The sequence below is a fragment of the Lissotriton helveticus genome, chromosome 5_1 (genome assembly GCF_964261635.1).
Source record: "Lissotriton helveticus chromosome 5_1, aLisHel1.1, whole genome shotgun sequence".
NCBI lineage: Eukaryota > Metazoa > Chordata > Amphibia > Caudata > Salamandridae > Lissotriton > Lissotriton helveticus.
The window spans coordinates 286,594,114-286,611,466 of NC_136065.1; the positions used below are offsets into that span (position 1 = coordinate 286,594,114).

Below are 17,353 nucleotides of genomic sequence, written 5' to 3' on the forward strand. Positions count from 1 at the left end.
AATGAGACTGGGGCTGGTGAAACCACATGAGGGAATCAGCACACTGTTCCAAGGACTCCGAAGGAACTCGCAGGGGGAGAAAAAACCTCCAACTAAAACATGAAGACATACAGATGATCAGATCACAAATCCGCATCTAAAAGAAACCAAAACGATATAGCAGTTAACATTAGAAGTGACAATAAAATACAGATAAGGAGCAAAAGCTCAAAGCACAAAGTAGACATTATACAATACAAGATACAGCAGGGAACAATTAAAAGAGAGAATCATGAGGAGATATCATTGCATAGGTAGAGAAATTAAGTTCAGTAGTCAAACTCGAGGGCTGTCCATCGAATCATTTCTGCAAGAGTCAAGGAATTGTTGAAGGACCGCCGAGTCCTCATAATTCGTCGTTTTGTTGTTGAAAGTTACTTTAAATAAGCAAGGATGCAACAAGCCATAACGGGCATTTAAGGATCGAAGAGCAGGCCTCAACTCCAAAAACTTCTTCCGTCGGTCTGCGGTACTTTTAACGTAGTCTTGCGTAAAGAAAAGATTAGAACCATTCCAAGTGATCTTTCCTTTCTGTTTGGCGGCTTGAAGAACCTTAAGTAGGTCAGTGTACTCCAAAAAATACAAGATAACACCTCTAGGTTTTGTTGATGAAGAGGAAATAGTAGATATACGTGAGGATGAACCCAGACGATGTGCTTGCTGAATATTCAAAGATGGAGAGTTAGGAAGATCAAGAAGCGTAGGTAAGAAGGACTGAAAAAAGGATATGGTGTTGGATCCTTCAAGACCTTCTGCAAGCCCGTAAATGCGTAGGTTGTGAGGCCTGTTTCGATTTTCCAAATTTTCCACCTGTAGTTTAAGGTCTTGAATTTCTCTATGCATACAAGGAACGTGGTTAGTAACTACCTGAACTGACGCAACTGTTTTCTCAAGGAGGTCCAACTTCTGCTCAGTGTACGACCAGTTATCCTCAAGACTTTGAAGGCGAGAATTAGTTTCCGTCATATAGGGTTTAAGGGCACGAATTTTCTCTAACAGAAGCTCCATAGATATAGAAGAAGCCGAGTTAGTCGGGGATGGTGGATTTGCCTTCTTCCCTGATGTCGATGTAGCAGATGAAGATAGTTTGGATGAAGATTTTACGTTCAGGCGAGCAGTATGTGGAGAGGAACTCTTCAAAGAGGGGGTTTCATTTGTTGAATCCTCCATGTTCTCTTGTAGAACACTAAAAGGATTAATGTTCTCCAAAGGCATGTTGGTGGCGCCACTTTTCTGAGGTGGATTCCGGTTATAACGAGGCATTACCATTGAAAAAATATGAATTAGATATGAAAAGCAACCATGCACATTAACTAAGCTCACAATTCCTCAGGTGAAGAAGACCAAAGCTGTAGCGAAAAAATTATGCAGTTCAAAGACAAAACATCATTGCCATAAAGGGAAAAATAGTATACCACTGAAGCTTGACGAAATAAAGAAAAATTGTGGTAAGTCTAGTCATGGCGTCGAAATTCAACCATATAATGAAGCAACCTTAAAGTAGCAAAGAGGAAATTCACTCAGTCAGTATAAAATAAAATATACTTTGTTCCTCAGTTCATTTATAAAAAGGTCATATTGTGAGCGAAACATATTTGTGACGAGAGAATAACTTGATGAAAGTGCAGGAAAAGATAACAAAACACAAACGCAGTGAGGCAATAAGTCTCAAAATGATGGCCAAAAATCAAACTACAGCCTGAACCAACAAAGTAGTCACCACTTGCATGAGAAATCCCAAAGGCAGCTGTACATCCATATGAATATCATCCTCGAAGGTTGAAACAAAGTTGAGAGGCCAAAGGTTAAAAATGAAGGAAGCTTGAGGTAAATATTGCAGCGCGATCTCAGGCGATTAAGTCAGTCAAAATGGTGGTCGCGTCTCATGCGCGACTCACCGAAAGCAAAAATGCGGAGTAAAACACGTTCCGCTTACCCCATCAACTCGAAACCTTAGAAATTTAGGCAGGAAGTGTTCCGATATTGCAAACTGCGGCGTTGCGGACTAGGAAGACGTTAGAAACAGTCGGAGGGCTTCCATCCGCCCGCTCAGCCGACCGGAGCTCCTTCGAATCGCGGCCATTCCCGCTGGCGCCGTAGCGACGCCCCCAAAAGAGAACATTTAGCATGCTTATTTTTGATAAGACCCTTTACAGCCATGCCGTGGATTGTAAAGGTCAAAATTGACTTCATACCTGCCTTTTTTTCTAGTAAAATGTTTCTGCTTAATAGTTAAGTGTGAACATAAATGAAAATATTTAGTTAATCCCACACTAAGGTAGACTGGCTGTTAAATGTCAGTGTATTATACAGAAGAAAACATTTTTAAATGTCTTTTAATACTTAAGGCAGAACTGATGACAAACTTTGTTGTTGATATTGCCAAATGATTTCAAAATGAGGGAATAAAAGTTGTGGACTGCAGCACATTAAAATCGGTACATATCTTGAAATGCCTACACCGATAATGCATCTCAGAGGAAGCACTGTTTGATGTATGTGATGATCATGAAATCCATACAGTGTTTTCCTGAAAATTATTGCAAGCCTACCCCCAGGTCCAGCTGTAAAAATTCCTGAAGTTTAAGATTTAGCTCAGGTTTCGGTCTTATTTTACCTACTATGGGAAAAACGTCAGAAGCAGAATGATTTTAACCACTCAAGCTGGTTGGATTTCGCTACTACTTGTCATTCTTCCTGTTGTGAAAGAAGGTAACACATAATTTACAGTTAGGATAAAAACTATTGCCCGAATGAAGCACTGGGCACCATAGTCTCTCAGCAATTTAGAGTTTTCAGTCTTAAATTGTCCTATCATCCTGCTGCATTATACTACTGAGTTTACCATGTAAGTGATCAGGAGGTGTCATACATCCATTCACAACCAAATTATGGAGCTCTTTCGGTGCATGTCCATCTGCTGATATCAGGTTTTGCAATTGTAAATCAGTACAATGATCGCTTTGTGTAGAAGGGTTCCAGGAGAAAGAGACTGCTCATATTGTCTCACCACTACTACTTTGAACAGAAAGCTACATGGCTAAATACCATGTGCTCTTTCTCCATAACAAATGTATCTGTGGGTTATCTTTTCTGTGCAAAACAGTTAACCAATATGTGTAGCACTTACCTAAGAGCTAGAAGCTACAGATACTCAATATATCTTTGCTTGATCTAGAAACATTAAGTAAAGTAAGATTATTTTCTTTCTTAGTTTATATGCTCCATACTTTCAAACTTTCATGTCCCCATTCTGATGATTTTAAATTTTCTCCTGTTGTCAAAGTGCATTATATAATGTTAATCCCATCTGACGAGTTTAATCTGTGGTCCAGGATCTGGTTTAATACATGCTGGACTACAGGATCTCCTTCTTGGTCAGGATGCCACAGTCTATTCCCTGTGTGCTAAACACCACACTGGAAGCTGCAGTCAATCCAGTATTCAGTATGAAAAGATAAGATCACTGGGATCCACTTCAAACATCTATGCATTGTTTTCAAGACTACATGTGGTCACTTTCCTCTAATCTTTCCTCGGAGCTGGCTGTTTTGGGTGTTGCCCAAAGTTCTAGAAGCGGAGATCAGTTTTGTGTCGAAGTGCCTTTGTTTACAAAACCCTGATTTTTGTATGTTTCGTAAATCAAATCTGGGGGCTTGGCCTGACAGGAGGAGAAGACTAAGCTTTAGCTGTGCGGATCTGACCTCTTTGGGAGCATCTAGCCAAATCATCTGTAACAAGCATAAAATCCTCTATTGACAGTCTGACAGTTGCTTTAAAAACTGCTATCCTCGCTTTTTCGATCAAACCTTTCAAAGCTTGCAATCTCGTCAGGATTATTATGCTACAATTGGGACTAAAAGAACATTTTCACAGCAGTAGGTAACTCACTCTGAACAATCTCTTGATGGTCAGAATTGAACTCCACCTTGATGATGGTGTACTCTTATCAGACAGACAGGCAGCCAGCAGAAAAAAAGAGAAATAATGTTCCTACTGTTAACACAGAGAGTATAGTTTTAGAATTTTGCTGAGGAACGCTCTTGTAAAGCTCTATAATGCTTGAAATTGGCGGCACTCACTGATTCCAGCGTGCTTCTGTAATAATCGATGTATCCAAATCTTGCATGTCGTCCCCTTTTGCACAACCTGGGATATTCTCTTTGTGAGCTCCTTCATCCGTTTTCCCAACCAAATCACTGGCATCCTTTTTTCTGATTTCTCAGTGATCACAAGATGGCTTTAACCATTGAAAACAACACGCTTCTGCAGTAGGGCACCTCAAAGAGGGGTGTGCCTCTGTAAAGGAAATAGCTATCTCCTTTGAGGGCTGTAATTTACTTTTGTGCAGAAAACACATATTCTTTTCTCCTTTCCTTAGACATGAGTGGATCACCCTGGAAAGTCTACCAGTATCAGTTTTCAAAATGTGGTTGCTTGACTTGAATATGTCACTTGTCAGTGCATTTAAGGAAACACTATTGAGGACTTCTAAGAAACAGAAATCAGCGACTGTGGTGATAAATCTTGCACAAATCAAATTGATCACAGGTGATCTCTCTGCTGTTTAGCCTATAGTAATAAAAGTGATCAATTATTTATGGTGCTACAGATGAGATATACCATCACTAAATCCAAAACACTCTCCCTGCAAAGAGATATAGGTGACGTAGTAGCTTGCCACCACAGAGGAAACTGAAGCATTTTTGGATTTCCGGAAAAAGCAGAGCTCTAAATGGGATCATGCTTACTATTCTTAAAAAGCGGGCTTCCGAAAATGACTCGAATCAACTGTTAAAAAAACTGGGACCTGGAAAGAGCAATAATACTGAGGTTTGAATTACAACATACTAAGTACCGTAAACTCATTGTATGTAAACATCCGTTATCAACACATGTTGATAATCCTCAGCTATGGGCGTCACAACTAACAGATCATTTGGGAGGGGTCAAAGATCAACATTTGCCAGACTTCTTCAAGGATACTGTCCTAACGAAAGTGCTTCGTTGTACTCCGATCAAAACTAAAGAATTTGAACTTATCTTTCTCTTTTGTAGGTCCTTCAAAACCTAAAATCACATATAAAGACACAGGTCACACTTTTATTGATCACAATATGCTGTCTGAGGTTTTGGGCAATATCACAGAAACTTCAGTAGAGACTAACTCAATTAAAGTTATTCAGTATGTAACCTGCTTGTTTAGATCCTAAACCTATGTGAAATTATTGATATAGTCTATAGTATCGATTTGGGTATGTTTACACAGCCTTCATTCAAACTTTAGAACTGGGGTACCGTAGTGTGTATTGTGATTGCTGATCTTTTAAAGTAAACAATGTTTCTAGTTATTTACTCAATGGCAGTTGACCCTTCGTAATTGATTTACTGTAATTCTGTTTTTTTTTCTCTACACACATTCTTAGTGTCTCATAATATTCAGTTAGTATGTTGTCTCATAACTAGCTGTATTGTATAAAATCTACTCCTTATCTTACAGCAGCCAACTGGCTAGTTTGTATTGTTCTTGACACATTTGTTAAAGTAGGCTAAGATGGTTGTAGATGGCTAATCCTACTCAAGACTGTTATGTTCCCAGTGTTTCTAAATGTCAAAGTTACCATAGATTATTTTCCAGAGACGTCTGACACAATTACTAGCACTATTGATTGCTCCAGTGAAGGAGTTTCTGAGACTTTTAAAGCTCCCCGGGGACTTCTGGTGCTAAGATCCACCAGTAATGAAATATTTGGCCAGTAGTGAAAGATTTTTTTCTGATAGAGCCATGTCTTAAGATTCCTCTCCTCTCTGTTTCTGTTATTTTTGTTAGGTCGGCTGTCATCCTGTTCCTAAAATAAAAATATGGACATCTCTCACACTCTGTCAGCAATTTTCACCCTCCAAAGTATCAGTTTCTTTAGGCCCTGAGCTTTGCACATGCTGCACAGTCTAAAGAGTGAGTGTTATTTCTAGTTTGTATATGATTCTATTTTTACCTTTGTCCTTTGCTGTATTCCAAAACACTTTATTTCCTTTTAAAATGTTCACACATTTAGCATTTACTTTCAAACAGACACATGTATACACTGTATCTGCTGCCATATAACCTACCTTTACCTGAAAAATATGATACATACGGTAGTCTTCTTTCAGACACCTGCTTATCATCTGGACTCAGTATGACTGAATGCATTAATATATTATCTCAATACTGAGGGTGCCAGCCATCCAGTTAAAAGAAGGAGAATATCAGACAATGCTTATAAATTAAAGGATGACATAGTCTTCCTCCAAAAAACAAAAATTGGTTTAAAAGAAGACATATTAATGTGAAGTAGCTAGAATAGTTATCCCATTTGCTAAAAAAGTCCAACAAAGTAGTTATCTCCATACTTTGGTGTGGAAGAACAAAGCCGTTATCTCCATAGTTTGGTGTGGAAGACAGGTGGGTTATCTAGTAATTATTCATAGATCGCAAAGAATTTTATATTATTAATATTACACACTCATTGCCGATAACCCTCCATTTTAGGCAAATCTGAATAAAAAATGTGTTTACCACAGGACCCAATAAAATTACTCCACAACAGCGGTCGCCCGTCATTATGGGTGCTGGGGCACTGCCCCACTCCCTTTTCCAAATCATGAGCGTCCATCAAGCTAAGCAAAGGTAAGCTTCACAGACTCTCACCATGTCAAGGTCAGCCTGCCGAGTGCTTTACATACGCTAATGTGCAAGAGGTTGGAAGCCTGAGCCAACGTATGCAAGGCTACCCCACAGCCCTGAAAGCAGGGCCATCAGCCAGGCAAAGCCCTGCGAGGATCCTACTCCTTATGATGAGGGGGAGCTCTACTGACAGAGTCCAATCTGGGCATACAGGTTAAAGCCCTGAAGAACTGACTGTCAATTAATGAAGTCTTGCACCACCCTTTGCCAATTTGTCACAGAGTGGGGTGGGATCAGCAAGTCTCACTGACCCCACTCCAATCTGTGACGAGTTTGTGAATGTCCTCAAGTCGTTGGCTGATGCATGAACAAATTAGCCAGTGAGAGGAGGTGGCAGGATCCTTCCTTACCTCCCGGTAGCCTTCAGCATTTTTGTGGACCTTCATGCTTCTCCCTTTCACCACCCTCTAGCCCTGCAATCACTTCTGCAGCCCAGTATTTATTGAGTTTGTGGGTGCGTGGGTGTATGTAGGCATGTCTGTATTTGGCTGTGTGTGCTGCGTGTGGGTGTCATCAAGTGTGCGTCTCTGAATGATAGGTGCGGGTATGTGAGGGCACTTGTCAATGGGTGGAAGCACCTGCTCCAACTTTAACTTTCCTTTCGATCCTACGTTTTGACAGATTATCAAAATGTAAATACCGCCCAGCAAAAACACACAAAGCTATGTAAAAAATATGTGAGAGATTTAACTTTAAAGATAAGTGGAGGTTACAATACCCCAACACAAAGGATTATGCATTCTATTCCTTCCCAGACCAATCACACTCCAGAATTTCTTACATCTGATCTTCATCATCCGCATACACATCACCATAGAGTCTCAGATTGAGCCAAAACTAGCATTGATCACACATGTGATGTATGTCGGCACTGACATGGAATTTAACTAAGACAATATTCAAATGTTAGAGGATAAATTTGAAATCTACTGGACAACAACAACCATCATACAAGTAAATGCCGACTACTGGCCAATCCCCACAACTTCTATGTGATGCATTTCAAGCAACCATCAATTATGCTCTTTTTAGTTTAAGATAAAAATGAACAGAGAAGCAAACGATAAATGAGAAATCCTAGAAAAGGAAATAAATGGAAATTTGTCCTAGACAGTACAAGAGTAATTTCTTTGCACTAAATGAGGAAAAATTATGAATAAAATAAAATTCTATGCTTGGGTTTGACTGTGGACCACCAAACAGCTGTCTGACACTTTGCAAATTAAAATGAGATGGCAAAATGCTAGCATCGTACTTATAACTTAAAAAGGCTAAACCCAGAATCACTTGAATTGGAGATAAATTGTGCACAATTCACACTACACCCCCAGCAAATTAGCTGAAGATTTTTACACATTTTACAAAGTGAAAAACATTCCTTCTAAATCTGTACTTTCCTTCTCCTTCAGAACTGGAAAAAAAGAATGTTAATCAATTAGTGCCCATGTAGGCCTGAAAGTCATAAGAAATCTAAAAAGTGGTAAAGTGCCCTGCACAGACGGTTTATTGCCCAATTTGATGAAACCTTTTGGGACTACCTCAGTGTTCTGCAGCTAGAACTTTACCGATAATTTGAGCGAACAGGTGAGATCAGAGGCTAACGGCAGAAGCACTAATTCCAAAGAAGGGTTAAGGACATAAAATCTACTAAAACAACAGACCTATCTCCCGTGTGGTCAGGCGCCGCCACCCACTGTACCTCGGGGGGGGGGGGGGGGAGGGGGAGCGCTCCACCAACCGCTACTTCCGTTCCTCCCCGATCCAACCTACAGGCCGCCTCCGCCGGGCACGCCTCAAACTCCAGACCCCAGCTGCCGTCTGCGTCCTTCGCTTTGGCTAAAAAAAGAAAAAAACTGCTATGATACTGGATCACTTTGCTACTGCTTGAATATCACAATAAAGAATTGTCAAGTAACTACTCGCAAGTCCGGACCTGTTCATTTGAAGTGAATTTTGTTAAATTTACTGAAGGATACCAAAAGACTATGAAGGAGACTCTTTGATGGGTGCTGATTCCACATTTCATTGTTTGCATTTTAGGGTTTCCCTTAAAGGAATAGACAGGGTTGTATTCCTTGATTTCTTGGGCACCATCGTTATATTACAAAAGCCACGGACTGTTACAGGTGCAGATCTTATTGCCTCAACCCTTGTGTATATGTAGGTATCTTAAAGTGCATCCTTTTATATGAAACTCTGGGAAAACCTTCAGTTAGATTTGAACCTTGTATTTCCATGAGGTGAGTTCTCTTTGAACAAAAAAAAATAGAATTTCATCTCTGCAATCTTCTTCGCCTAAGAAACAGCAACCTTAGAAACTTTGAGAATATCCTGTAATTAGAGTTAAGTTTGATGTAAATTTGTAAAAACAATCAATGCTGACCTAAATTATGACAAAATCAAAGTTACGTTAATTTAAAGCCGAGGCACACAATCTTATCTCTGTTGGTGGATGTTAGACCTTTGTTTTAATAAAGGTTGGCTAGGTTTCTAAGAAAAGAAAACCCATTCTGTGACTTAATAATATTCACTTTTCATCTTGCCAGTGAGGATTGATTTCAAACCATATAGTTAAATAAATATTCTCATCCGTGACTTCTTTTGTATCCAACCACCCATATTCCTCTCCCTAGCTGTGCTCCACTACCTCTTTTTCTTTTTGTTTCTAGTAACTAGGTTGGTATAACCTTCTGTGTGACTCCATTTTATATTAAAAGAATTATTTGCTCCAAAGATTTCAATTTGTACTTATGGTACTGTTGATTTCATTTGTTCTCTTGTGCAAGTTCAGTTTTCAATGAGAAATATAAATCAGGAATATAAATATGGAAAAACCTCTTGGAGCCTGAAATAGAGTTTATTTGTAAGGTAAACGTGACATCAGTAGTATGCCACCCTATAGCATGCTCAGGGGATAGTATGGTATTACTGAAGATGGACCCACATGTTAGGGGTCTATTCTTCAGAAATAACAGCAGTAATGACAGGTTTGCATAGGGGAACACAAATGTTTGTGAACAGGGTCTTTTTGTCACTTAAATAATAATCTGCTAAAATTAATAGAATAACTGAAAACAGGAGCTGATTGTAGAGAAACTAGGATCTGACATGTTTTTTAATTTTATATCTTTATCAGATTGTTACACCTCGTGCTCCCCCTTCCTTGGAGAGCCTTCATCAGTCACCAGGATGCGCAGCATCAATGATCTCCCTGAAGATGTCCTGGTGGAGGTGCTGTCTCAGGTTCCAGACCAGCACTTGATCCATCGCTGTAGTCTGGTCTCCAGCCACTGGAAAGATGTGGTTGACTTGCCCGCCCTTTGGAAAAGGAAATGCCAGCTGAAAGGTTTTTTTCTCAGTAGCGGCATACGAAATCCTGATGATTGGAGGTGCCTTTACTTCCTCTTCAAGCTGAAGAAGAATTTAATAAAGAATCCTTTTGCAGAAGGTTTGTGACCCTTGAGTCAGTTAGGGCTGTACAGAGAGACATAGCAAAAAGCTATCCAGTTGATTTCTGGTTTCTGTTCCAAAGTTAAATCTTGTGTGTCCATCATATATGTAATTGAGAGAGTACATATTTATTAGCATGCTCTTGAGAATTTATTTAAAAATGGAGGGTGTTCCTCAATAACTTGGGTGGAAAAGGGAGGAGCTAGGTAGCATATTGGAGCAAGATGTTTTTGATTATAGTTTCCTAAGTGTGCAGTATTATCTAATATGTTGGGATTCAGATGTTGCAGCATTCTTATGCTGATGGTTTAATGCAATATGTCCCTGGTTCTGACTGTCCCTGGATAGAAGAAAAACCACAAGCATGTATGATGACTGGGAATAATGGTGCGCACAACCCTGTCGGGTAATAAGTAAGTAATGTCAATCAATCATGTAAGTTGAAATGTCCACATTTTGTATGGTGCTCAGGAAGAGAAAGAGCCACTCTATCTTCCTCTGTTGGAGGGGGTTTCAAATGTTATTGAGAAAGTTCTCCTGGCATCATAAAATCACTGGTGTTAAGGTTGTGATATCAACAGTTCTTTATTTGATTCCGATGTACAAATTTCGCCCTTGCACTTTGCCAGAACTTCATCAGGGTGCCTTTGATCTAGAAGCATGCACCTTCTGAGTACCTAAAGAGAGCCCCCCTCTGTCCGTCCTCATCAAGGAGCAGATTTTGCCCTTGCACTTTGCCAACACGTGTTTCATCTTAAGCTGTATCTGTCAGAGCAGACTTCATCAGGGTGCATTTGATCTAGAAGCAGTAGAGAAATATAGGTAATAGTTGACGAGTCAGTCTACGATGTCACAAAGTGATATTCATTCATTCGAAATCTTTATTCGGACACAATAAATATCCATAAAAGCACAAATACAGAATTTCAGATATCACGTTTTTAGATAAAACAAAATATGGCAATTTCCTCATATGTACAAGTACAGTAAAAAAGAACTCGACAAGAGCTATCAATAGTATATACAAATGAATTTTACAAGAGGTGAAGCTCAATAGGTACACATGGAATGACGGGCACGTACTGCCACTTTCAAAAAGGTTCCTACTCTGAATGTTAGCTCCTCGTCTTCCAAAGTGATGATGTGCCTATATGCTGCCTTATAATTAACCATCGGGATAGTCTTGAAAAATGGTATTCAAAACTGTTTTGTGTATTTTAAATAAAAACTACAAAAGAATAAAAAGTGCATCGTTGTTTGTTTACATTGAGCATTACAAGGGCAGGGGAGTTAGTCGAGGTTGGAGTTAAACCCCAGAGGGAAGCAAAGCATAAATTTCACAGTATCAACCCTTAGTCTAAAGAGCAGGCTCCTCTCCCATCTACTGATTGGTCTTGAGGGATAACGACAGGGTAGGTGGGTTCTATTCTCATTCGTCATGTATCGGGCTACTAAGGGTTTTTGTGCCTCAGTTTCATGTCTAATTTTGCTGTATGTTGTGTAAAGTGCCTTCATTAGACTTTTTTTACTTATGCCATCTGAGTCGGTTGGATTTAAAGATAACCGCTCAAGATTTCGCTGGCCAGACTCCTCCTGACAGCGGCGAGCCAGTGTATATCCTTTCCTTTATCGCAGCTGAGACAATCTTTAATTATTTCCCTAGTTAGCTGCGCCGCGGGGTTCTTCCAAACCGCGAGCCAGAATAAAGCGGGTCGAGCTTTGATATAATCTTCTATGTAGGGGATTTTCAATTCGCTGTGGCAAGCGTACTGTGATGTAGAAATAGGGGCGCCCAATATTTTACGACAAAATCTGTTTTCTTCCCTTTGTATACTGTCATACTGTCACACTGCCTAAAACCCCAAATTTCTGCTCCATAGGTGGCAGTGGGGATGCATTGTAATTTAACATTTTTAGAGATAGCAGAGATGACCTGTGTCTTTCCAGGCTGGGGCAAGCCAAGTATGCTGTTAATCGGTCTAGAAAACTTTTTACCGCAGCGTGCTACATGCTCCGCACATAGGCCGTTTCCTGCAAAAAACAGTCCCAAATAAGGAAAAGTGCTAGTGTTCTGTAAACAATAAGGACCTAAAGCAATGGTATTATTTAGGTACTTTTTCGATCCGCACGCCATTAAAAACGATTTCTTAAAATTGATGCAAAGGTCCAAACTTGCCATAAAATCTACGAAACCCCGCACCAATAAGCGTAGGGCATTTGGGGTGCGTGCCATTAAGACCACATCATCGGCATAGATAAGGGCCGGGAGCGTGGTGCCATTAATGATGGGAACATCAGGGGTGAGTGATACCAATGATCCGTTCAAATCGTTGATGTAAAGAATAAAAAGCAGGGGGGCCAGGACACAACCCTGCCTGACCCCTCGCCCAACCCTGATGGCCTTCGATACCTCACTGCCCTTCCCAATCCGCACCCTGGCAGGCAGGTCCTTATGTCAATAAGCTAAAAAGTGTACTAAATCCTCGTCCAGGCCATATTTTAAGAGGATGGACCACACTGAGACCTGTTGACAAAATCAAAGGCCGAGGTCAGATCCATGAATGCCAGGAAAATAGGAGATCTTTTAGCTATTGTGTATTTTCCTACAATCAGTTTGAAGTTAAGGCACTCTTCGAAGGTGCCAACTTTGCTCCTAAACCCCAGCTGGCATGGGTGGAGGATGTGACCCTCCTCGGCCCATGCCCTGATCTTGTTAAATAGAATCCTCCCTAAGATTTTCAATGTATTGTCGATCAGGGAGATCGGCCTGTAACAACTTGGATTAGAAAGGTCACCCTTTTTAAAAATTGGCACGATAATACTGGTAGACCACGCTTCTGGGATTAGTGAGACTGATAAGTTGTTAAAAACATTCAATAAAAGGGGCGCCCAAAATTCGGACTGGTGTTTAATGAGATCAATTGGCAAGCCATCTGGGCCTGGCGCCTTATTGCCCACACTCTGATGTATTGCTTCCTCTACTTCAGTAAGGGTTATCTGGACCCTGGTAGCTCCCAGATTCTCGTTCAGAGCCGTGTGTTAGGCTGGAGCTAAATAAATGTTGGAGTAATGATTCTCACATGACTCGCTATTGATGTTACAACTGGTGGGAGACAGTGGGTGGCCTATAGATCTCATAGCTTTAACGGCCTGCCAGAGGCCTTTCCCGTCTTTTAATGTAGCAGCACATGCTAGTTTATCCCAGTGTTCTTTGAATAAGTCGAATTTTCTTTGTTTTATGGCAACCCTATATCTCTGTCTGCACAGTTTAATGGCCATCTGGTCCCTGGGGATTGTTGCGATTGCCCTTCTAAGATCTTTATTTGCAACAGAGCAAGCGCTGTCAAACTATCTGGGGCCTAAGTGTGTTTCCTTAATGGGCCTTGAGAGCATATTTTGAATGCCCTCACATAGTTGCGTAAAGGCACCGACTACATCTGTGTTGTGTTATTTAAAGTTCAAACGGATGTCCATAAGGTCCGAATGCACTTTAACCATCTTGCCCAGTAAAGCTGTGTTATTGGTACCCCGCCTGAGTAGTCTAAGATTATCGGTAGAAGCGGACAGATCTCTTGCAGCACACTCTTTGCTAAAAGTTGATCTGGGGGCGAGTTTCAGGGTTACATTTACCGGATTGTGATCTCTGTGAGTGGTATCGACCACCTCAGCTTTAAGGAGGCAGTCTTCCAGTAGAGGTGATATGAAAACGTAGTCGATGGTAGAAGCGCTACCCCTTCCTCTGTATGTAGGTATAGTATGTTTGACACATTCAGGGTCGGTAACAATCTCCATTACATCCACGAGGTTGTGCGTGCATAAATAATTTGCCAATTTGATCCCCCTATTACAGGTAGACGTGTTACTAGGTTGGTAAATGGCAGTACGGCTCCCATTGTGAATTTTAGCATTAAAATCTCTCCTTTGGCAGATTCCTGTCAAGTTGGGGAAGTTATTTAAGTTCTGTATAGTGCTTATAAATTTGATAAATTAACATACTTAATGTTAGGTAGATTCTGAAAACCGTTATTATAAAAATTAATAAAACAAATGGAAACCCCTCTTTTATAAATAATTGCCTGGAATTTATCATTGTCATTGTCCAAGGCCCTTACACTTCTGCCTGCAAGGATGTTTATCCAAATTGACACGCCTCCTGAAGGGCGACCCAGGTTTGGAATGGAAGCAAGAGAATTAATACACTCAAACCCCTCCAGAAATAAATCTCTGGTTGCCCATGTCTCCTGAAACATTAAGATGCCATGTTTTTGAACGAATTCTATCCGGTCTGGCAAATTGATTTTGGAAGCCAGGCCGGCGACATTCCAACTTAATATTTTTAATTCGAGATCAGGGGCAAGCGTGGGCACATATAGAAGGCAAGGGCCCTGGGCTAGGGGTTTGGGGTCATGATCGAAGGTAGGCCCAGTGGGAATGCAAAGGCCACTATCTGAGGGTTCATAAGATAAAAGAGATGTGTTAGAGGACACGGCAAAGGGAGGTAGTCAATCCTGGTTGTCCAAGCCAGACAGTGATGAAAACCTATTGAAAGTGGGGTTAGGGGCTGCAGTGTTTGGGATGCCCATATGCGGTTTATAAAAATAGCCCAAAGGCAGAGCCCAGATCTTGGTTGGGACATTGGGGTGGGACTCCTGGGCCATTACTATAGATTTCACCAAGGATGGGTTTCGGAAGTTAAGAACTACACAGTTCCCCTTGATGTTTTTTGGGGACTGGCTCACCCATCCCACTCTCCGCGTTACGATAATGTTATTAGTAAGTGATGCCATGAATCCCTTATGTTCTTACAGCCAGTCAACGCTTTTTTTGCGTAATTGGTCCCATGTTTCAACCTGATTTTCTTTGAGCGGTGGAACTCCAACTAGGACCACTACATATGGACAAGCCGCTGATGGTAAGTCCAAAATCTCCTGACTGCACTTTGGGTTTGGAATGAATTTAGGGGCTAAACCTCCCTCTCCTAATCTGATGCCTTTGTGTCAAGAGCTGGGGAACCAGTAAGGCTGTTATTAGGGGGATCAGAAGTTGGTTGCGCATTTTTCTCTGATCCATTGTGGATCTCTGATTGATTGTGGCCACGGCTAGCAGCACAGCCAGTGTTGATGGTATTCTTTATTGCCCTGCTACGCTCTGGTACAAAGCAATTTTTTACTTTATTGCAGGTTGCGCAAGTACCAGTTGTTGGGACAGTTATTGGTGCGATAATCGCAATACCAGAGTTAGGGTTGGATACATTAGTCAATGGCGCCATCGTGGAGTCAAACAGTTCACTACACTGTGTGTTTACATTAGCACTAAGGAGGTTCAAGCGTTCTAACCCTTTCAACAAAACATCAAATTTACTGTCCAGTAGGTCTCTGATGCGTCCATACACAGTGTCTATAACCAAGGTAGAGAAATGGTCACCTTGATTTTTATGGCCATCTAAACAGGGGTGGCCTGCAAAAGTCTATGTTCCGATGGATTTGCCCTGCTCTTTAATTAAGGTTTGGGTAGGTGCTTCAGAAGACTTGGTCGAATTTGAGGTGTGTATCCAGGAGCTCAAAGTGGCGCGGGATGAGCTTGCACGGGTTGGCTGTTTCCTCTTTGCAGTAACCACTTTCGCTGGCTTTCTCTTTCGTTTTGCCCCTGATGCTACTTCAGTCCCCACCGATAGTGGGTTGGGGTTGGGGGCCAACTTTTCGGGGTGGGCTGCAGTATCTACATCTTTAATAGTCTTGGTGTCAATATCAATAGGAGAATCAATAATGCAGACGTTATGCGAACGGGTGCTGGAAATACTAGGATTATAAGGGGGTAGAGTGAGAGCATGATCTCCTGGCGTGGGGCCTGTCAAGAGAGGGACTCCAATGCCAAGCGAGAGCCGCCTCTCGGTTAGTTCAATCTCATTGGCTACAATGTTTACAGCCCTTTCCAGCATGCTGTCCATGCTGAAGGTGACAGGTCGTAATGGGGGGACTCCCCCTCGCTTCCCCACATTATCTGTTGTGACACAAGAAGTGTACGTTCACTCACCTTGGGAGCAGATAATCGACAATGTCAGAGGGTTTGCCCAGCCAGTCTCTTCCGGTCACTGACGGGCAAAGACGGGCCTGCCCTTGGCCACGGGAGGGCCGCGCTGGCTTAGAGGTCCTCTGGGGCCCTGTGATGACGCCCTCCACTGGCGCCACACAATGCCTGCTGGGGGATGTCGTTTTTCACCTGGCCGTTCCCCTCACGGCAGCGTGGATGGAGTTCAGCCTGCCGTTCCCCTCACGGTGAAGGAGAGAGCAAGGTGAGATGGAATACAGAGGGTGTAAAACAGCCGTTCCCCTCACGGCATGAATGAATGTTTTTTTTTTTTTTGATTGTTTTTTTGCACGTCTGCACTTTTATAGTCCATGAGCCATCCAGATCAGTGCTCAGCAACCCCAAGAACTGGCCATGGGACTCAGACAGAGGGGGAGAGCTCCTCTATGCACTCCAAAAGTGCCAGGAGCTCAAAACAGGATAATTAGGGTGCCAAGTGGTGTCCAAACCATTGCCTGTTGCCAATGCGCCTTGTATCGCGATCTCGAGCCGCCACTGGGAGCCGCCACTGGGATCACCTCACCTCACACCAAGGCGTGACAAACTCACCATACGTGCCTCACAAGGCTTCCCAGCAACTGAGGACAGTCACACATTGCAGTTAAATCTCCTTAGGGAATCCAGCTGTAGGGCACCCCGCCTCTAAGAATGGAAATGATATGCAATGGGTCCACTGAACACCAGGTACAGTCCACAAACGCTAGCAGAGGTTGTAAAGTGTTAAAAACAAATTGAATTGCAGGCGGGGAGCGCAAGAAGGACACACCGCAGATCACATACTCCTCCAATACTATAGTGCGGTGCCAAGGCAGTGCAATCAGCCAAAATATGGTGGAGAAAGACACATTGGTGCAACTTTCTCCAGCAGCCAACTGGGATTCTGTTAACGTCACCAGCTCCGTAGGCCAACTCGCCTCGCACAGGGGAGCCACTGACTTCAAACTGCTAGCAGGGTTCAGACAAATCCAGGCAGAAACCTTCCAAATCACAACCTGCTCGTAAGGGACTCACCTCGCCTGCAGCAATGAGTCCAGTTCTGCAGCTCCGCAG

At 42.0% G+C, this 17,353-nt stretch overlaps 1 protein-coding gene across 2 annotated transcripts in view; it reads left to right on the forward strand.

Moving 5' to 3' along the window:
* LOC144754444 (F-box only protein 6-like) overlaps positions 1-17,353 on the forward strand; it is a 127,734-nt gene that overhangs the window by 71,650 nt on the left and 38,731 nt on the right. For both annotated transcript variants that reach the window (XM_078642231.1, XM_078642229.1), the window contains one exon: positions 9,903-10,214. In XM_078642231.1, the coding sequence (XP_078498357.1) occupies positions 9,956-10,214 (259 nt within the window). In that variant the 5' untranslated portion in view covers positions 9,903-9,955. The remainder of the gene's footprint in view (positions 1-9,902; positions 10,215-17,353) is intronic.